We start from the raw sequence: 22,983 nt of genomic DNA, 5'->3' as shown, positions 1-22,983 counted from the left end.
TCAGAAGCTTCTGTCATGTCCTACTCTTTGCAATCCCATGGACCAGAGTCCGCCTAGCTCCTCTGTCCATGGGATTCCCCAGGCAAGAATACTGGAGTGGGTTGCCATGCCCTCTTCCAGGGGATCTTCCCAACCCAGGGATCGAACCCATATCTCCTGCATCTCCTGCATTGTAGGCAGATTCTTTCCCATTGGTCCACCAGGAAAGGCTTTATTTACTCTAAGTGTATGCTATTAGCAGAATAAAGAATGTAAGTCAAAGAACCAATCAGTTTTGACCTTTAAGTAGGTAATATTTGAGACTGTCCTTGAAAGGTGCGTAGAATTTAGCCTGAAAGACACACAGGTAGAGCAGCATTCTTTACAGAGGACAGGGATATTAGCCCTAGAGCATGAACATTTGCAGAATAAGGAGTAGTTCCATTTTCTTCTTAGAAAGTGTATGTGGGGGAAGATAAAACTCAAGAAGGAATATGGGCCTGATTCATCAAGGATTCTGAGTGCCAGGTAAAGGAGTTTAACTTAGTAGAAAATATGGAGTTATTATTATTTTCTAAACAAAAGAGTTTTGCTTTAGCAAGATTTTTCTGGTGTGAGCATATGGGATATGGGCTTCCCTGGTGGTTCAGGCAGTAAAGAATCCGCCTTCCTTGCAGGAAACCTAGGTACTGTCCCTGGGTCGGGAAGATTCCCTGGAGGAGAGCGTGGCAGCCCACTCCAGTATTCTTGCCTGGAGAATTCCATGGATAGAGGAGCCTGGCAGGCTACGGCCCATGGGGTAGCAAAGAGCGGGACATGACTGAGCTACTAAGCACAGCGCATTTGGGATATAACAGAGCTGGGAGAAATAAAAGTGAGGAGATCATTCAGGAAGTTATTAGAGTGGTTCAAGCAAAAAGTAACAAGGCCTCACTCTTACACATTGCTAGCAGGAGTGTAAATTAATACAGTCTCTATGAAATGCAACTTGGCAATATCTATCAGTAGTAGAAATGCATATATTATTTTCAGCAATTCCCCTCCAAGAATTCATGCTTCAATATACTTGCAAAAAAAGTGAACTGATGCATACACAAGGTTATTCATAGTATTCATAAAATCACAAGGACTTTTTGGATAAATTGAAGCAATCCATACAACAGAATTACAGTACATCTATACAATAAGAAAGAGGAAGTCCCTTTGTGCACACATACTGAACAGTTTCCAAGATGTAAGCTTAAAAAACTCAAGACATAAAATAAAACCATGTGTTCAGTTTGCTTCCATTTGCGTTTTAAAAATAAAAAAGAAGAGGAGGAATATATATACATACATGGTTTTGTATACATATAGTATTTCTGGAAGAACACACAAACCAATGATATTGGTGGCTTCTTTAAAAGAACTGAGTGGCTGAGGACAGGAGGAAGAAGAGTTTTACTGTATACTTGCTCATGCCTTTAGAATTTCATATGAAGCAATATTACCTAACCAAAGTAAGGTTTAAAAGAAGTGAGGCCTAAAGTCAGAGTGGTAGCTATAAGGTTAGAGAGAGAATCAGAAGTTGGTAGTGATGGATAAACTTGTATAAAGGAAGAATGTAGACATCCAAGAACAGAAATACACCTAGTAGTAGTTTCTGTGTTTAAGCAAAGAAAGAACTGAACCTTTGCAGCCTGAACCTTGGGGAAATATAATTACCATCCCATCTTTACAAACGAAGCACATGAATTCCTGGAGGTTTACTGCTTCAACCAAACACAAATGAGTGTCATAGTAGAGTTCTTTATAAAGCTTTAAATGGGAGCCATATTTATAAAAGTATAGAAAAGTCCCTTCATGGTTGGAAAGGAAACCTGCCCTCCTCCCCTCTACCCAGTTATCTACCAAATAAGATAAATTTTCTTATTCAGCATGCACTATTCCCTAGACTCTGGTGTTTAATGAAACTGTTTACTAAAACCCTTGAAGTTCTTTCAAAATTCTGATCTGTATCAGGCTTGTCTGGTTGTGGTGATGATGATAATGATGATATCCAATCAAATCATTGACCTCAGTAGAAATTAGAATATACATTTCAAACTTCATAACCTCATTAAATCTCCTGGTACCTCTTATGTGTAGTTCTGAGTAGCTGCTACTGTGTGAAAGGGTTGACGGTTTCCGAAAAGAAACATTTTAAAAGCTCACTTCTTCTTAAACTTATTTCTAATTCTTCAGATAATTTACTTTTAGAAACTATAACTCCTTATTACACAACAGTATTACTTACAGATTTTTACCTGTAAATAAGTTATTTTAGAGCACTTATAACTTACAGCAATAATAAGAAATAAATCAAATGTAGGGTTCCTACTACAGACTTTTTAAAATAGATACTTGGTTTATTTACAATCTTTTATGCCCTAATCACCTTTTAGAAACCTCTATCATAGTATTAACTCACTACAGTTTAAAGAGACCCTCTGAACTGCCAACATCCTTGGCAGTAGGAGCTGCGCTAACTCATAAGAGTTTGGATTCCTTTCTCTTTCTTCTCCTTACCCATTTCTTTTAGTTAGCCCTTCTAGTTAGCTTAGTTTTAATTAAGTTTCATACAGCACCTAGCTGACTCTTGTATCTGGTTCGTCTCCTTCAAAGCCCTGAAAAGAACTAATTCACTTATGCTACATTGTGCTAAACTTTCTTAAAATATCTTTTCTTTTTGTCAGAACTAAGCTATGGCCTGTGCAGGCCCACTCCAGCCCTGGCATTTTTCCTCCCACTGAAGGTGGCTCAGTGGTAAAGGATCTGCCTGCCAGTGCAGGAGACCTGGGTTTAATCCCTGGGCTGGAAAGATCCCCTGCAGTAGGAACTGGCAACCCACTCCAGTCTTCCCGCCTGGACAGAGGAGCCTGGCAGGCTACAGTCCACGGGGTGGTGAAGACCTGGACACATCTGAGCACAGCAGCAGCAGCGGTTTATTCTTTAGCATTGTTCTGTCTTATCCTCTGAGTCCTCGCCCTCTGCTTAAATTTCTGTGCAAAATGGAGACCCAAAATCTGTCAGCATTTTATAAGTCACTTTATTAGAGGGACTGCCTTAAATAAGTAAAAAGAAAAATTTTTAATGATTTTGAATATTTAGAAACTTGACAGTTAGTTCCTAGTTTTTAAAAACTAGCTTTTCTGTACAAAATAAATATACTTATTTGATATGGTTATTTTTGCCCCCAGGGTGAACTCAGCTTTATGAGCAAATATAATTAATTGAAATCTCCTGATGATGAAGCTGGTCTTTGTGATTCAGTTCAGTTCAGTTCAGTTGCTCAGTCGTGTCCAACTCTTTGCGACCCCATGAACCACAGCATGCCAGGCCTTCCTGTCCATCACCAACTCCCGGAATCTACCCAAACTCATGTCCATTGAGTCAGTGATGCCATCCAACCATCCCATCCTCTGTCGTCCCCTTCTCCTCCTGCCCTCAATCTTTCCCAGCATCAGGGTCTTTTCCAATGAGTCAGCTCTTCGCATCAGGTGGCCAAAGTATTGGAGTTTCAGCTTGTTCACATGTGAGCCAAAATCAAATTTTCATGTAGGTACATTTACTTTGAAAGCTTTTTAAAAATTCTGTCAGGTTTTTTCAGTGGAAACACCTTAAGGGATGTTTAATTTCATCTCCTCTCTATGTCTTCATTATGCCATAGAAAACTAAGAAGCAAAATGTTTTCTGCTAGAAAAATATATATATATTTTCATTGCAAAACTGAGTATAACTTTTATACTACATTGCTGCTTAAATAAAGATTTCTCTTAATTAATCATTTTTAAATTTATGATAAGCTGTAACTATTCATTATCCTGTCACTTTGTAAGTCTAATAGAACGAGAACAGCTGTTCTTCTAGTCTCTGAATAAGTAAGAGTCTTCCAGAATAATGCAGAGACAATATCAGAACAGCATGCCCAAGGTACACAACGCAGAGTTCACTGAAAATTGGTGATCTGAGAGCTGGAAACACTCGTGTGTGTGTAAACATTTGTTCAGCAGCTGAAGCAATGGCAGTACATTGAGACAATAGAATTACTTCTGGCACCTAACAGAAATGCTAATTGATCATCAATCATTAGCTTGTAATGAAAGGGCTGAACTTGCAGTTCTGAATGTATAGCCAGAAAAATTAAGTGAGAGACATGAATGTTATAAAAAAGAAAAATGTTCCAGGCTAAATTGCTTTAAATTACATTGACCTCATCACTGTACCTTTGAAACCTGTCCCTAATTGAGAGCAATTGATTTACCATTCCACCTTTCCTGTAAAACCTATCAGATCCCCAATTCACAATGTTAAGGGCCCTTTGCCAAATTATTCTGCAGCTGAGCTTCCCTTTGAGATTCTTAAATGATGACCAAGGCACAAGCCAGGTAGAAAAATGATACTCAATGAATTTAAGCCTCAAAAATGAGTGACATCTTTTTTCTCCCACTGGACAGGGTGATAAGGTTAATGAAAATAATTTTTAACATAAAATGGCACAAAATTATGGAAGATACTAGCACCAAAATGAGCTGTGCCTGGGACCACCAAGATAAAATGATCAAGTTTCTGGAAATTAAGGAGAATTTGTGAGGAAGATTTTTGCAGAAACTCGTGCTGTACAGTGAGCGTGGCCCCCACCACTTTGTGTCTGCGGGAGAGCAGAGGCTGAATGACCTGCTGCTCATCTCAGCTCCGGGGTGAGGGTCACTGAAACGAAAAGAGAGCTTGCTGTGGCTTCCCTGCAGAAAAGGGACATTTTGGGCTAGAGTCTGCCTCATGACTCATAAAACTAAACCATGAAAGAGATGGTGGCTACAATGGTCTGTGACATGTGGTTCTGGGGAGTTGCTGAAAGGGTTGACAGTTTCAGAAATGTAACATTTTAAAACTCCAGTTCTTAAGCTGATTTACCTAATTCCTCAAATAATTCACTTTTAGAAAGTATAACTCATTGCATAACAGTATTACTTATAGATTTTTATATATAAATAAGTTATTTTATAGAACTTAAAGAGGAGGAGGACACTTCTAAGAAATATGTGCATTCTTTTCCAAAGTCAGCTCAAAGGCCTCTAACTCTCAGGGCCCAGATGTGGAATTCTTAGTAGGAATGTTATCTGGGAATCCTTTTAAACGGACTCCACTGAAGACTGAGCCTCATAAAGGCAACCGCACTGGTGGGGCCTGGGAGAGGTATCACCAAAGATCTCGGATGACTTAAGCATGCTCCATCTTGTGACGTTACCAACCACGTAATCATCCCTGTCTCCCTTACCCTCCTTCATCTCCATGTCCCAAACACTAAGGGATAAGAAATATCACCTAGCAAGATGAAGAATAAAATCACCCACTGGAGAAGAATCAACCAGGCTCTCTTCCCAGCCTCTCTGGCAGATTCTCTCCTGTACCAGGCTGCAGCTGAGAGAAAGGAGAAGATTTAATATTGCATCAAACTTGGAGTTTTGATTCTTTTCTCTGAACAAGGAAATTTAAACTAGTAAATCAACACTGTGCTAGCAACTTAAAGCTACATGAGCGCTATCTACTCACTAAGGAAACTAGGGAGTGCATGGGGCCTGCCCCAGCCTCATCCAGGGGTAAGGGGACGCCACCCACACTGAGTAAATGTTAAAGGGATGGTGCAAAAAAGCAACCAGGTTACTTTAATAAATGTGTCCCATGAATCTGAAACGTTTCCTGTGTGAGTTACACAATGATTTTTTAAGACCACAGATATTATGTTTGGAGTTGCTCACCTTTGACAAGGCATTTTCAATGGAACTGTGGGAACAAAATCCAGATTACAAAAGACTAAAAAGTGAACAAAAATGAGATCTGAAAGCACCTATTACGCTGCTCCTTTAGAGACCCTGGCTAGGAAGGACAAGGTCTAGAAAATAAAAAAGCTCAAGAGAGAGCCTAAGGTGAGAGAGACTCAAGCATGTTTTCAGGTAGTAGGGAAGGGACAGTAGAGCAGATTAAAAATAGAAGGAAATAGAGGGATAAATGATAGGATGAGATCTTAGGAGTTGAGGGGGTTAAAGGCACTTGGAGATATATTGGGTCTTGAAAACAAAATAGAGCACTTCTGTCTGACACTGAAGGCGTCAGGAGGAATTTTATAAGACGAATATCTACAGAGAGGGTAGAAGTTGAAAGAGTTCCTGCCTTATGACCATTACTTCTCCATCAATCACAAGATGATGAACTAGGGAGATTAGGGAGAGTTGAGACTGACAAAAAGGCCTTAAGAGAAGAATGAGCGGTTGAAATAGCAGCTGAAGGTAACTGAAGAGTGAAGAGATAAAGAATGAATAAAGAGAATATCAATAGTATAGAGGATTCCATTGAAATTGGGGGCCCTGTGCCTCTGTGACCCAGATAGCTCCCAGTGTATATTTTTTCTCTAACTGTGCTGTACATCCACACATGGGAGTGAAGAAATTGAATGGAAAACTGATGGAAAGTCTCAGACCTGCAGACAATAGAAAGCAAAAAAGATGGTTGGGAATCTGAGGTGATAGTGGGAGAGAAGTTCAAATTACTGACCACAGAATTTTGCCTCATGAAGGAAGTAATCAGATGAACATTGACAGATGCAGAAAAAATGAAGGGATTAAGAAACTAGAGATATAGATAAGGTTGATGAGCTGCTGGAAGGAAGCTATAAATGAGAATTGATGTTCCTCCAAACCCATAGTAATATAACAACAAAAACAATAACAAATGGCTATTAGATATTAAGCAATTGGGGCTTCCAGGTGGTGCCAGTGGTAAAGAACCCACCTGCCAATGCAGGAGACATAAGAGATGCGGGTTCGATCCCTGGGTTGGAAAGATCCCCTGGAGGAGGGCATGGCAACCCACTCCAGTATTCTTGCCTGGAGAATCCCATGGACACAGGAGCCTGATGGGCCACAGTCCATAAGTTTGCAAAGAGTCAGACACAACCGAAGCAACCCGGCATGCAGGCACACATTAAGCAATCACTGTGTGCCAAGGAGTGCTTTACATGTTTTATTACGTTTAATCATCAGAGCAACCCTGTGAGGTAGTCACTATTTTTCTCTCCCCTTTTTCCCTTCAGATAAGTAAATTAAAGTACTGAGAATTTAAACAACTTGCTAAGATCAAAGAGCCAATATGTGGTACAGCCCACTTTCTTAACCACCATGCAGGCTAAAGTCAAAGACCTAAAGATACCATTAATTTACAAAGGAAGGAAGTTTCACAGGAAACAGAAGGGAATGGGCAGTAGAAAATAAGTGTAGAATGGGTGGGCAGAGTTCGGGGGAAGAGTACAGAGCAAACGGGGATAAAGCTGGAAGAGACAAGAATAAATCACTGAGGAGGCTCACAATTTGAATGGTGCTAAAGGATTACCAGAATTAATGGCACTGAAAAAAATAACTGACCCTAGATTGCCCAACTTTTTAAGTAAGATTATTAGTGCCAACACAAGGAGCATACTGTACGTAGTAAACTCAAGGAACTTAAGAGAATAAAGTTGAAAAGACCTCATGCCAGCCCTCAAGGAACTGACAATCTAGACACAAATAAAACAAGTATTTTTTAAAAGCATAATACAACTCAGAGTTAAGAAAATGTCAGGAAGACTAAACTGTAATAGTCTGAGGCTCAGATTTTTGAAAGACTGCATTCGCCTGGAGAGATCTGAAAAATTAGATGTAACCCTCTGGATACGTAGGATTGACAAGGAGAAAAGTAAGGCAGTGTTTCTAAAGAAGAGACTGCATGAACTAAGCATAGAGGTAGGTGAGTCTAGAGGACTCTGGGGAGCAGCAAGCAAGGCAGGCTGATTGGTGCCCTGAACACAGATAAGATTGGAAAAGTAGCCTGGGATCATGATGTAATTTAGGATGAAATCCTGAATTTTATTTAATTCAGAAGGCAGTGAGAAACTATTAGAAGGTGTGATCTGTGAAATTATAGGATTGGAGGTTTAGGCCCAGGGCCTCATTAGAAGAACCTTCTCCTCAGAAGTTTTAATTTATTTTCCAGAAAGAGACATCCTCATCAAATGAAGTACCATCTTGACAGTGGTGAAACTCATATTTTCTTGGTAATAAGACTTCCACAGTTTGATCACTATCCCGTAAAAATGAACTGTTTTCCTTATTTTTTTCCCTAAAGAAGTGAATTACCTTATACTTGTCCTCTTCCAGAAAATCTTTTAAATGCCATGAAATAAAGAAAAAAATGAATATGAAAAGCAGCCTATTAAATAGAGAAGTTACAAGGCAATACGCATCTGAGGGGTACATGACAAAACAGAGAAGAATTTTTCTTTGGTTTAAAAACAAAAAACAGGATTGAAGGAGATTTAGGAACCAATAGCATGTGTCTATGTGGACCAGTTCTTTCTGTCACAGTCTTATGTGGATCTCCACACACATGTCAGCAATGCAGAAGCCCTCCAAAGGCATGGCCAAGGGCACTCACCAAGTTGTTCTTTGTGCCATGGTTAGCTCTGAGTCTATAACATCAAAACATATTCATAAATGTGTCATGTTTGTTTTTAAAACGTATTAAAAAGAATCACTACAGAAAAGCTGATGCTTTTGATGAACAAAATCTTTTCTGTGGGAATAAATGATGGGTCTGGCTGGTTTTCCTCAAATCATATTCCAATGGCACCTGCATCTGAACAGAGGCTGCTCCTCTCAATGGAGGTACCAGGCCACCCTCCAGACCAGAAAATCAAAATCTCTGAGTGTAAGGCCTGGTGATCTGAACTTTTATAAACTTCTAGGCGATTTGTATATATGCTAGGCTTTTGAATCTCTGGTCACCTGGAAGAATACCAAAACAAAACAGAACTGCCTAAAGGAGAGAGGTGGGAGGTAAGACTTTTTTCATTATAAACTCTTTTGTGCCTCTTGAATTCTAAACTTTTCCACAAACAAGACTCGCGAAAATGAGCATCATATTTATATTAGCACCTCTACAGAACCAATCAGAGCATCTGGCAAATAGAATAAGAAAGTTGGTGGATTTGAACTAAGCAGCACGATCATAAATGGCATGCGTGTGTGCTAAGTCATTTCATGGGCTATAGCCTACCAGGGTCCTCTGTCTGTGGGCTCACTAGGCAAGAATACTGCAGTGGGTTGCCATGCCCTCCTTCAGGGGATCTTTCTGACCCAAGGATCAAACCCCATCTCTTTCGTCTCCTGCATTGGCACCCGGTTTCTCTACCACTGGTGCCAGCTGGGAAGCCCCATAAATGAAATATAAGTATTAATAACATACCTTTTTTTCACCAAATTTCATCTCCCCTCCTCCTGACCTTCTCAAAACAGAGTAATTATTGCCTTGTCAACTGCGTTTGCACCAGGACCTATGTTTTGTTCCTAATTCTACTTGGTAGTAGTTCATTCATCTCTTGTGCCTGGAACTTATCTGAGTCACATGGTTGAGGCTGAAAAGTGTAGATAAAACTTCCCATATCTTTCTCTTAGTCACTCTTTTACAACTGGTAACTGTTTCCTTTCTCATAAATACCAGGATATATGATGTTTGGCATTCACCTTTTGCCTTTACAGAAAAAAAAATTATATATAAGTATCTTGCCATACAAATATATGTTAATCGGGCTAAAATTGTTTTCAGCTGTTAATCGGATAGACTTTATGCCTTTGGTAATTTCCAGTGATTTGAATTTTAAGCAGCTAGTCTCCTGAGTAACAACGAGAATTGCTTGCAGTGTGCTTACAGCAAAAACTGTTATAGAAATGCAGTTGCAACTTCCTTTGACATTTTCCTTTTCATTGGATTCTGTATCTATAATAAAGATAACTTATTTTGATACATTCAATCCTTGTTTAAAGCAAAACAAAAAAAACCCCTCAGTTCTGAAACGCTCTTAAAATTATAAAACCATCTTCTTTAGGAAAAGATTAGTATCTACTTTCCCTGAAATGGCAACCTTCTCAAACTCCTTCTTCATTTCTTTCTATTCTGTGCAGACATTGCTGTCAGGTAAGGGATTGTCAAGAAGTAAAGAGATAGTAGAGTTGTCACAGATCAGGACAAAAGAAGAAATACTATTTGGAAAGCAAGCTAATTTTTGACCAAAACCTTCTCCTTATATATCTGTTCCCACCTGTCCTGTTGTGCATACCTTCCTAACTAAAAAATAATAAAGAAAACTTGGAGAGGCTACATGTTCATCAAAAAAGATATATACAACAGTATATGTGGCGAGAATACTATGATTTACCCCCTAGAAAAGAGTTTTAAAAGAAATTGAGATGCTTTATGTCCTGACCAATTATATTCTTTTTATGGAGCACAAAACAAATCCCCGGCTTGAGTCCAAAGCCTAGAATAGTGTCATGAGATGACAATCAATACAAAACCACCACTCTGACACAGTCCTTTTGCTAATGGTACACTCTGCATTATGTTAAAGTAGACATGCAAAAATAGAATTGAAACTTAGGAAACTTTCAGTTAGGAAAGGTTCACTGGTTGGAGGTTAAGTAGCTTTTGTTTTACAGGATTAAGTTCAACACCTTATAAGTATAACCTTAATTCTTGCCCATCAGGTTCAGTTTCAGCAAAAGCAATGCCAACAACCAGCTCATACTCACTTTGGGTCACTACTGCTTTAACCAGAAAAAAATAGTATTTTTTTACTTTCTGCACTCATACAAGTAAAAATGTGGCACTATGCTTTAAATGTCACAGCATAAAATGCTTTCCAGTGTTGAAAAATAAATTCAAAGGGATGTCAAATGCACTTGTATCAGAAGGTCACACAGAATCTCTAAGTTTTTCATTTTCTGTTCAATGCAGATATTGTCCAAGTAAAATGCAGACACAGTTTTTTTGATAAATTTTTCATAAAAATAAAGCAATAAATTTGAATTAGTGGCTAGCTTGGTTAACATATATATTTTTTACATTGTATGAAAAAATTAGTAGAAAGGCAACATGAAGTATTTTGCCACTGTTATTGGGCTACAATGAAAAATGTGGCATATAAAACAAATAACGAAAGACTGCCTATAATAAATATTAGGAAAGAACTTCCAAACTTAAGAATGATTTTATTAAGTCTCTCAGTAGCCTACTGTTTTGATGAATTTTGAAGGAAGAAAGGAGGAGATGAGAAAAGTCAAACAATTGAAACTACTAAAAAAAAAAAAATCATAATAACCAGAAGGTTAAGTTTTAAAAGTCTCATTTTTCCCAAATACCCTAAATGGTAAAAATCTCACCAACCAACTCCATAAGTTCATCTGTGTGCTGGTAGCTATTTAAAATCACCCTGGAAGTATTTTTGTCTGTAAAAGTTCTAAGATTTAAAATATAATCAGGCAGCATGAATAGAAACACAAATATCCTTGATCATACTTGAAATTTTTCATGTTAAAGTCTGTGTGATTTGTTCAATAGAATATAGGATATCACTGTTTCCTTTTATTCATAGTTATAAGTAACTGTATTTCTCTCATTCTCTATATCAAAATTTTCATCGCTACCACTTTACCTCAATAAATTTTCTTAAATATTTCTGTCTCTTAATGAATGAAGCTATTATGTTCATTATTATGATGATTAAAATAACTATTATTACTATTCATTCATATGACATTATATATTTTAGGAGCATCCTATTAGCACATGAATTATTTTTATGATCTTTTTATAGCAGCATAAATGTCACAGTGGTTCTCATTGCCATTGAAAATCTCATGCAGAATTATTTCCATTTGTCAACACTAACCAAAAAAACTATTTGCTTAAGCTTATTACTTAAAGTAATAGCTATTAAAATGCCCTTTCTACATTCCTTACCAATTTAATTAATCCTACAGAATTCAAATTTATTTCATTATAAAACGTTCCCCATGTTTGCTATAATTTTTTTTCAATTTATGGATTTGATCTAGGACACCTGCTTGAATAGGAAGAATTTATCTATTGAAGAATTAAAAATTTTTCTTCAGGGTATTTGATACTGGAAATAGTAGACTCAATAAATAGGGAAAGACTTTCAGAGTATTATGGATGGAAAATAGTTGATAGTTATCTTAGTAAAACTTTAGTTGCTGGTCTTTTGTCATTATGGCCTCTGATAAATACATATCAGAGGATTTTCAGCTAATGCTAATAAAGACAACTCAGTGATGATTTATGTCCATTAACTTTATGTACTATGGTACAAACCAAATTAAGTTGACTGATATTATAAAATCCCACCCTCCTACTGCCTCAAATTATGAATAGTTCACATATCAGAAAGCCGTTATGTGTGAACATCTAGGACATGTTATTCAGCATTGGTCTAGTTGCACCAACAGGGGCTATGGCAGCTGGACTCATTTTCTGTTTTGAAATACACTAAAACCTCAGGAAAAATGCTCACCAAGTCTTACTAATAACACATCCTCCGGAGTGCATTAATATAGTGAGAATATCTGAGATATGTCCAAAATTCCAAAACATTTCACAAACTGAAACCCTATACAAAGAGTTCTTTAGAAAAACTAGCATTGCTATGGCTGCACTGCCCCCTAGGGTGAAAATAACTTGTGTTTATGCTGAAGTTCATTTGCCTTTTTCAGATCAGCATTTTCATGACCCATTTGTCTAACTACGGGAATGACCGGCTGGGATTATACACATTCGTCAACCTGGCCAACTTCGTGCAGAGCTGGACCAACCTGAGACTTCAGACTCTGCCTCCAGTGCAGTTGGCTCACAAGTATTTTGAGCTCTTTCCTGATCAAAAAGACCCTCTCTGGCAGGTAAGACTGGGTCATAATTGGTATCATTAATTAATCCCACAAACATATGTTCTATGAGTTAATACAACTCTAAAAAGTGAAGGCATCAGGGGGAAAAATAATGTACATTTTGGAAATGTTAGTAGATTTGAGAAACTTCATTGTGGGCCAGATTCTCTGTTCCCAGGCCCTTTAGAAACTATGAATGCTGAAAGCTCAGTGAGAGGGTCAGTAGATGTCATATTTTCAATCAGGAGTGAGGGATCAGTTTGCAGATTGCAGCAAGTTGACAGAACAGAAGATGGTTTTAGGCATGTGTTAGGCAGGGAGTCGGCCTTGAACATATCCGTATACCTCTCATGACTAAACAACATTAAAGGGGTAGGTGAGGAGAGTTCAGAACCGCTATCTGCCTCTGAACCACAGGGTCACCGACAGTTGCAGAATATAGGCAAAAGCATTAGTCAGGTATTACTCTGGACATGGGGAAAATGTTTAGTGGCAAAATCACTGAGCTTCTTAAGAGAAAATGTCATGTAAATATGGCATATTCAAACGGTTCCAGGCATAACCCAGATTTCAAAGCTTACACTCTACCTGTCCTAGAATTACAGAAACACATTTTGAGCTTAAATTGCCCGCCTCATGACCTGGGGAAAGTAATAATCTTAGCAAGTAACTACATAGTGCCTGTTATATGTCTGACTGAGTTCTTTACATATGTTCATCCATTCAGTCTTTACAGCTACCCTATGAGGTGTAGTTATTACCCCCATCTTACAGTTAAAGAAACGGGGGCAACACAGAAAGGCTGAGACACTTATGCAAAGGCATACAGCTCTTGTGTGACAGAACGGTAGTGAATTCTGGGCCACCTGGCTCCAGACACTGCACTCTGAATCGCTGTTCTAAATGAGAATTACCGACAGAGCTGATGGTATAATAATAACGATCTTCAGAAGTTGTTGTTGTTTAGAAGTAGAGCTCAGTAAATTTCACAGATTGAAGTTTCAGTAAGCTCTGCACTTTTATTCTATTCATGTATCTGTGAACTTGAGCTAATTGCCTCATAGGCACAAACAGATAACCACAAGAAGATATATAACTACATATTTTAGAAGGTTAAAGTCAGTGGTTGTAGAATTATCACTGCATACTATTTGGCAGTTAAGATTTTTAAAACATCCGTCTTTTTATCTTAACCACTACAGAACATCACCAAGTGTCAGCCACTGGAAAGATATGAAACTTTCCTGCTAATTTAACACCTTATTTTAAAATTGAAATCATTATTTCAGGTGAAACCACTTTTTTTCTAGAACAAGAGCCAAAAAAAAAGAAATACCCTCACCTTAGTCTTTAAATCTGTTGTTTATGCTAAATAAGCAGGTGTGTTTAACTACACATGTAGTATCAATTGAATTGAAATAGAGCGCTGTCCCATTTGCCTATTCCTGAAAAGTATTAAAAGTACCGTAACTGTTTATGTAATATGCAGCTAGCGGTTAAAATTAAGGATGTTCTAGATGGAGTTTGCACAGTGAGTTTGGGTTAAGTACTATTTTCCAAAAGTAGATTCCCTAAGGCAGTAATTCACCCTCATTTTACGCTTTTGCTGAAGTTTAGTGCTTTTTAGCATCACAGTTGTAAAGTTATAGTTTTAGACATACATTTACTGACCTCTGAAAGCAGCTGAAAGGAATCTGCTATCTCTTTAAACAGTATTATTATGACCAGATCCATCTCCTTTTGAAGCACAGCAGGAAAGATCGAAGTTACTTAGAATAAAAATCTGATACCTTATATATTTCAGTGCTGAGTGTGTGTCCTCTTCTAGGTTAGCAGTGCAAGCAAGCACAGCCTCTGCCCAACAAGCTCACTATTTTAAAACTTAAACCACACACACGCACACAATTAAGACATAGAACTACCAATAGCAGAAAAAAATAATTAAACCCTCAGTGCTATGAAGCTGTTTACCCATAATGGAAATGCCTCCCCTCCCTCACCTCCTCAGTCAACACTCACCTTCAGGATGGAAAAGGACTTATTTGAAATCCTCCATGGATGCCACTTTACGACTTTCATTTAAAAGAGGGAGCCACCATAGCCTTGCTTCTGGGGATAACTTTTCAATGACAGAAGCTGAAAAACTCTAGCACACAATGGTCAGCCACAAAAAATACACATCTCTGTTTTTTTCTCCTGTTTAGAATCCTTGTGATGACAAACGCCACAGAGACATTTGGTCTAAAGAAAAAACCTGTGATCGCTTACCAAAATTCTTGGTAATAGGACCCCAGAAAACTGGTGAGAACTTTTTATGTTATAATCAACATGTATAAAAATCCTGATGACTAGACAGTGAATTCTTGCCACAATGACTTCTCAAACTCCCTATAAACACTGATGAATGAATGACATTTTATTCTCTTTGTTGAGCTGAATGTTTCTTCAAGTAAAAAGGATGCAGATAGATATTACATAGTTGGAATATCCAGAAGTCAATTTGGTGGTGAAGTTACTTTTTCCCCAAAGACCCTAATTGAAAATTGCTCTTATTAACATTTCTAAAATCAAAACTAATCATGTGTTTGAAGAGTGACTTACAAGATTTCATCAAATTTCAAGATGGACACATATAAATCTTCCAGAAATTTAGTCTTTTTCTGACATCTTCCTGATACAGTTTATTTCTAAACTCTTGCAGAAATGACTACTTTCCAAAAGTTTATAAAGGATGCTTGACAAGCAGAATTCATAAGCATAAACAAAACTTTGTGTTGCTTTGTGTTAAGAAAGATATTTATTCATACCCAGAAGAAATCTCTGGCACCTTTTTTTTTAAGTTGGTGTGCAATTTTTCCCATAAACTTCTTGTTTCTGTAAGAAACAGTATTAAAATGAAGCCCAATGGAAGCTTTAAAAATGCCAGACATTCAAGCTGTATCCTGCATGATAAATTATTTGGGGCTCTTCGTTTCTAGCTTTACAGAAAACAGCCATTTCACATCCCTTCTTAGGGGAATAAATTTCCTTTTCTTATTTCTCTAGAAATAACTTGGGAGAATTCTATGTAATATACACAGTTAAGTTAACCTACTCATTTTCTCTTAGTCCCATTTACAAATAACAATCTGAAAACAATAATAAATATGACACGTACTTCTCTTATCCTTATTTATCTCACTTGTCCTTATTTACAGTCAAGAAGCAACTAGAAAGACATTTAAACTAAAGTTTCTTTAGCGAACTCCCACTGTCATCACGTAGCTTTATCATTAACAGTCGCATCTTCTCTCAGAAGCTTGGCAGATCAAGTATGCTTCAGAAAGCCCTGCAGGGTATACTTCCTCTTGTGTTGCGCTAGATATGCAGACATTTTAATATCATGGTTAGATAGCAGAATTATTACTTGTCATCTTCAGCTCAATTGGGTTTCCAAATGTTTATGTTACAATTGTATATGACATTTACCTTTGGAAGGGAATTTCTAAATCCTTTTTATAGAAATTGAAATTTTCCCAGTCTTATAGGGATATAATTTACATACAATAAAATTCACCAACTTTAAATGCATAGTTTTATGAATCTTGGAAATTGTACACAGTGGTGTAACCACTACAACATTTAAGATTTGGAACACTTCTGTCTCCCTAAAAAGTTTCTCCACATCTTTTTTCAAGTCAGTTTTCCTTCCCCAATCCTCAGTCACAGAAAACCACCTTCTAGCACTGTAGTTTTGGCTTTTCTAGAATTTCACATAAATGGAAATATAAAGTATCTTTTGTGTTGGACTTCTTTCACTTAGCATATTGCTTTTGAGATTCATCCATATTGTACCTATTGATATTTTATGAGAATATTTTTTAAGTGGACAGACATAGCTTCTTGTATCATCCGTAAAAATTAGCTTTATTTTTAATCTTTAGTTTTGCCAAAAGTATTTTTCTGAATAATTTTGCATAAATGTATAGTCATCTGGATATTCAAATATTTTTAGTGTTGAAACTAACAAAAACAGAAAACCTGAAGCTTTTTTTTTTAATTTTTGAATTCTTGTTTTTGTGTCTATGATTATGTTGTTGAAATACAACATACACACACACACACACACACACGACAGCTTATTCAGACCCAAGAATATGAGTAGGTAAAGACAGAATTCAGAAACCACAACTTAATTTTTTGACCACTGATAAATTACAGTGTGCCTTTTACTGACTAGGTAGATAATTAGATTGTATTCATTTTTTTGCTTGTCTTATTAATGCTCATCATGCTATTAAAAGCAAGTAATATGATGCAATACAATTTTTAAAAATAAAATTCAGAAAAGAATTTTATCAGATGAACTGAGAAAGGATTAACCTGTTTTCTTCTTTCATATTGTAATAGCTATTCTTTTTGTCTTTACAAACACTATATTCTTTTCAATTTTTTAAAATGCATTAGTGAATTTTAGCTCACAAAACATTATTTTTTAAATACCTTACAATATTCAGATATTGAGCTTTTTAACTATTTTTAAATAGATTACCTCACTTGACCCTCATAAAGCCGTGACTGCTAAGTAGTTTCTTCCCCACTACATGGATAAGAAAACTAAGACTCAGGTCATATAATTTTTGTTCAAGTTCAAACAGCTGGTAAGTGCTAGAAATAAAACTTTTGATCTTAGAAGTTATCAGACTCTGAGGTATTATGCTCTAGAAAGCTTTACTATGTATTTCAAGTAATGGAACATTTTTTTCCCCAACAAATTTTAGATTTTGTCCCTTATTTCTTGTAAGTCAATGATTCTTGAAGTGTGCTGAATCAGAAACTCTGGGATCAGGCCCAGCTCTCTGTTTTAACAGCCCTCTAGGTGAAGCTGGGGCTTCCCTAATAGCTCAGTTGGTAAAGAATCCGCCTGCAATGCAGGAGACCCTGGTTCGATTCCTGGGTCAGGACCCAGGGATCCCCTGGAGAAGGGATAGGCTACCCACTCCAGTATTCTTGGGGCTTCCCTTGTGGCTCAGCTCGTAAAGAATCCACCTGCAATGCGGGAGACCTGGGATCGATCCCTGGGTTGGGAAGATCCCCTGGAGAAGGGAAACGCTACCCACTCCAGTATTCTGGCCTGGAGAGTTCCAGGTCGCAGAGGCGGACACGACTGAGTGACTTTGATTTTCACTTCAGGTGAACCTGATGCATGCTAAAGTTCAAGAACCACTGTTTTAATCGAGTTTGTGAAGATCATTTTTACCTTGTATAGCATAGATTACTGTGTTTCATTCCCTATAGTTATCTATCATTATAGACAAAATGTTCATTGTTTGGTTCAGATAAAATCTAGGAACACTGCCTCTTCCAACTCATTGTTTTAGACAATATTGCTGTTGACAAGAGTTATTTTAACAAATCTATATGGGTACCTATGATATGCCACCCTCTCTCCAAAAATGCAAATTGTGTTATTTCACCAAGAAAAGGCACCATTTTTTTTTCAAATTTAGCAATTTAAACAATTTTGACACTACTTTGTATAGGTATGTAAGTACATTCAAACTTAAACAAACTGGTTAAACGTTTTCATTCTGTCTCAAATTAATAAGCTTCATAGGCCTTGGGAGGAACTTTATAGGGGAACCCAAGTATTAATAATATAATATGTTAAATAATGATGTCTTTCATTTACATGGTACTTTATTAATATCAAAATATCTTCAGGCACAATATGTCTTTTTGTCCTCAGAGAAAGCCTAACAAATGATTAAGGCAAGCGATTTTCCACTAATAAGACAAAGCAAAAAGCCAAAGTCAATGACTGAACTGAGTCCAAAAGCCTATTCTTGCTGTTCTCACAGCAGGCCTTTTCTCACCTGACACTGTCCTCATTTTTTAGAATTCGTTTCTTAAGATGCTGGTTATCTATTCAATTTAATTCAAGGGTTACTTATATGCATCTGTTTGGATCATTGTAATACAGTTTATTAACAACTCAAATGCTAATAGTAGGAAACTGTTTTCATTCAATTAATCTCTGAACCTCTATTGTCTTTTCAGGAACCACTGCTTTGTATTTGTTCCTGGTTATGCATCCTTCCATCCTTAGTAACTCCCCCAGCCCAAAAACCTTTGAGGAGGTACAGTTCTTTAATAGAAATAACTACCACAGGGGGATTGATTGGTAAGATGGGTTATTAGTATAAATCTAAAAGTATATGCACTGTGCACAGTATTAAATTAGTGCTTATAATCAACATTTAAGTCTGTTAGCTACAAATAGTAATTATCTCTGTGCCTTGATTAAATAACATGAAGGAGCACAGAAATTACTCATAACAAACTTTTCTCAGCTTATGAAGGGATTTGTCACCTCAAGAGACTCATGTGTAATTTTAATTTGCATTAATTATCTTTGATGGTAATTACAAATAAAAAGAGAAATACCTAATATACAAGAATTTCATTTTTTTCTACTCTTAAGAAAACACTTTCATAATTTTTTGTTCTTATGTACTTTGCATTAAAGTGATGCTACAGTTCACATGTAATATACTATTTACTTTGGTACAAAAGGTAAATAAATAAAGTTAGACATGTGTATGCATTTCATGAGTAATGAAAGCTATTTTTAAAAAGCTATCAACAATATACAAAATTTAATTTTGGGCCTTTGAAACTAGAACCATATCAGCCATCTGAGGAAAAGAGTTAATTAAAATTAAAACTTAAAATGTCTACTATACAAAAAATACGTAATGCAGGAGGAATAGGTGTTACAAACAAACGTGTTAATCCTAAAATGTATCTAGAAGTCCTTCTTTAATGTACAAATTTGTGCAGAAAGTAGTGTAAAAGTAAATTCTTATAACAACCGTAGAGCATGAACATAAACATTCTGCGTGTCATTTAGCATACAGCTGTTATATATTAACTTCTGTTATCAGGTTGCATGATCTCTATTTTATATGTATCAGCGCCCTCAAGGTTTGCTTGTGAAAAGTCCAAATGGAAAGCTAAATGGATTGAGTATAAGCTGAGCTCCTACTAGGATTTATATATATTTTAATTATTATATATTTTCTTGCCAATTCCTCAGCACACTGGTTGATACTGATTAATTATGTAGTATTAGATAATAGTTGTGAGAGTCAAGGATCCATCAACTACTTCAGCTGCTGTTTTCCCACTGACTCAAATAAATATGCTTGTATGTAGTAGAATAAAAAATTTAGTCCTTGTTTACATCAAGATTAAAGGGGTTGATTAAAAACTGCTTTGGAAATAGAGAAATGCAATAATACTTAGATTCCCTGGGACTTAAGAATATCTGTGAGAATATTCAATTTTTTTAAGAAAAAGCTGTTCCTAACACAATAATGTGTATAGGGACCATAACAGAAATGGACAGTCCCTTAAGTGGTTTCCAAAGAGATGGCATAAATAAGTAGAAAATGAAAGAGCAATTAAAGATTTTAATGATAGCTTGCTAAAAATACCCCAATTATAAACACTTTTGATTGACAAATTATGTGTTTATAAAAGGCAATTAATACAAATAACAACAACTGTAAGTATCAATCTATTAGCAATAACTAGAGCTTTGCTCTCAAGGACAGCAAACGTATTCAGTGCTTAGACTGGCCTTGCCTCTCCCTGAGGTACCTCAGCAGTCCCTTTAAGACAACAGAGCCATGAGGTTGAAGTCTGTGTGTCTCAGCGTGCCAAGGTCACTTACAGAATTAGCCCAGGCACAGTTAATTAATCTGGAGACATGGATCTGCTCTTTCTGGAGAACTGGGCAAAACCAGGGCTTCCCTAACAGGCAACCTGAACACAGGCTTAGGGCACAAGCAAAGTAGGGCAAATGAAAATGAGAAAACTCCGTCTTTGATAAAAATAGCCAAGACTTGCAATCAGAATTTCTAAGAAAAATGTTTGATGTAGGCATACAGTTAACTTTTATATCCTACAGTTTGGTATTATATTTTATTATCACTTAAGGAGGCAGTGGATGGTCGGAGCAGCACCTGGAGGGTCGTACAACCCTGCTAACATTTAGAAACCCTAAACATCTTAATCTGGCTCTGAGTAAAATCACTTAGAAATACCCAGAAACAAATAAATGTGGAGTGTTGCAAAATTTACATCTTTCAATTTTTAAAAGAAGTGCTGAGCTGTCATGGGAGTAACAAAGCTTAAATGAGGCAGGCATTCATGTTTAACCCCCAAATTATTAAACTACTCTACTTTGCTCACCAATTCTTTGAATAACCTGCATTCAAATTCTCCAAATGTGGGCCTGTTTCCACCCTGGAAATATGAAGCTGAATTCTTCACCACCTTGTGTATTCAGCAAACACTTTTCAAGTGCCCATAAGTACCAGCCAGTATATTAGAAAAATGTGGGCACATAAGCAAATAAGAACTGGCCCCTGCTTTTTCCATAGCCTCTGGAGTCAGACAAAATCAATACATTTTTGGTCCAAGATCCACAACTGCCTGAGGACGATTTCAGGGCCTAAAGTGACGTAGGTATAAAGGACTACCAGGAAGGTGGGACAGTTTTCAGAAGTCAAAAGTTATCTGAATTTAGTACCTCCTGCCCTTCTTTTGTGATTTTTGGACCCTTTCTCAGAATAAGCAAGCTCGGACCAAATAAGATACCACTAAGACACCTGATATGACCTTAGCACCCCTGGAACAAGCGTGGGCATCTAAATTAAAAAGTGTCCTAAAATGTGGCACCTTCTATTAATAGAGTGTATACCAGAACAGATAGCAGATCAAACTTCCCAGAAATGTTTACATGTCTTTACCCCTAAAAGAAAGGAATCCCAGCATGACACATGACCAACAAAGCAATTTCCAGAAAAACATAAGATGATTGCCGTGCTGCGCTGAGTCTGAAGACATCACTCTGTTGCGCCAGCCAAATTATGTAACGGTAACAACTGGAATCCTGCTAGGAGCTTTATTGTGTGAATGGAAGAAAACAACACACTGCAAAAAGAACTCACGTTAACGGCTCTCTTTTTCAGTCATTATTGAACTACCTTGTCTTGGTAGCTCAAAATCATTGTGGCTTATGAATTAGAGACGGTGTGGGTCTGGAGGGTGAGGCCTTTATTAGAAAATGTAAGAAACCCTAAACGTTAAATTTGCACGTTCTTTCTAAAAAGGCCCTTTGCCTTTAAAAGATGTTCTTTGATGCTTCAGAAATACCCATCATCATATGCTTGAATTCACTTCTATTTGACATTTTGTGCAAATGGCACATTATACAAATTCCATTACGTCCTACGTTTCTGTGCTTCAGGCTACAGGTAGGTATTCCTGTCTTCACTGCTGGTGACAAATCTCACCCCACTTAAGGACACAGAACCTGACCTTAGAAAATTTGATAGTATTTCATATCTGGAAATATGTACTATTTCAACTTCTATAATTATTCTAAACAATATAAACGGCTCTTTATGTGAAAAAATAAGCAAACAGGCAGTGTTTTCACACCACATCTGTTCTGCCCTTTGACACTTTATAGTTGAATGTAAGGGCAACACACTGGTGGGAATGAAATTATTTTTACTTGTGATGAAGTAAAAAATGTTTTGTCTAAGTCTGTTTAAAATGCCTTTGAACTGAACACACTATTTGTTTTGATCCAGTTTTCTTTTTGGTTGAGCACTCATATTTGTCTGGCTCCAGAGGCTCATGCAGTAAAATATGCCTGCTTTTAGATACATTTTATACAGTTAGGTTGAATATTGCCACTCGATTCCTTTGTATCTACATTTTTGTTATTTCCCATACCTTTTTATTGATATTAAGTAGACTACAAAGAAAATGTATTTAGAAAAACATTTTGAAAATACACTATTCTTGTTCTGTATGTTTTTTCCTTGCTAACAGGCTTGTGGGACAAATGCCTTTAAAAAAAAAAAAAAGGCTTTTTTTTTTTTAGGAAACAATTTTGTTTGTGGGACACCTTTAACATCTTTCACTAACCAGGGTCTGAGTATAAACCAGAGTTTCATTTTGAGAAATATTCCCTTTTAGGTATATGGATTTCTTCCCAGTCCCATCTAATGTTACCACTGATTTTCTGTTTGAGAAGAGTGCCAACTACTTCCACTCAGAGGAAGCTCCTAAAAGGGCGGCTTCTTTGGTCCCCAAAGCCAAGATTATCACCATTCTCATTGATCCATCAGACCGAGCATATTCCTGGTACCAGGTA

The 22,983-nt window shown here is 36.9% G+C and overlaps 1 protein-coding gene across 1 annotated transcript in view; it reads left to right on the top strand.

Moving 5' to 3' along the window:
* LOC133071621 (bifunctional heparan sulfate N-deacetylase/N-sulfotransferase 3) overlaps positions 1 to 22,983 on the top strand; it is a 166,568-nt gene that overhangs the window by 114,652 nt on the left and 28,933 nt on the right. Inside the window, exons 6-9 of the mRNA XM_061164139.1 lie at positions 12,597 to 12,779; positions 14,972 to 15,068; positions 18,807 to 18,930; positions 22,806 to 22,980. Of these exons, the coding sequence (XP_061020122.1) occupies positions 12,597 to 12,779; positions 14,972 to 15,068; positions 18,807 to 18,930; positions 22,806 to 22,980 (579 nt within the window). The remainder of the gene's footprint in view (positions 1 to 12,596; positions 12,780 to 14,971; positions 15,069 to 18,806; positions 18,931 to 22,805; positions 22,981 to 22,983) is intronic.

This window comes from Dama dama, chromosome 17, assembly GCF_033118175.1.
Source record: "Dama dama isolate Ldn47 chromosome 17, ASM3311817v1, whole genome shotgun sequence".
Lineage (NCBI taxonomy): Eukaryota > Metazoa > Chordata > Mammalia > Artiodactyla > Cervidae > Dama > Dama dama.
Note: the sequence above shows the minus strand (reverse complement) of the source record. Positions and strands in the feature narration are given on the sequence as shown.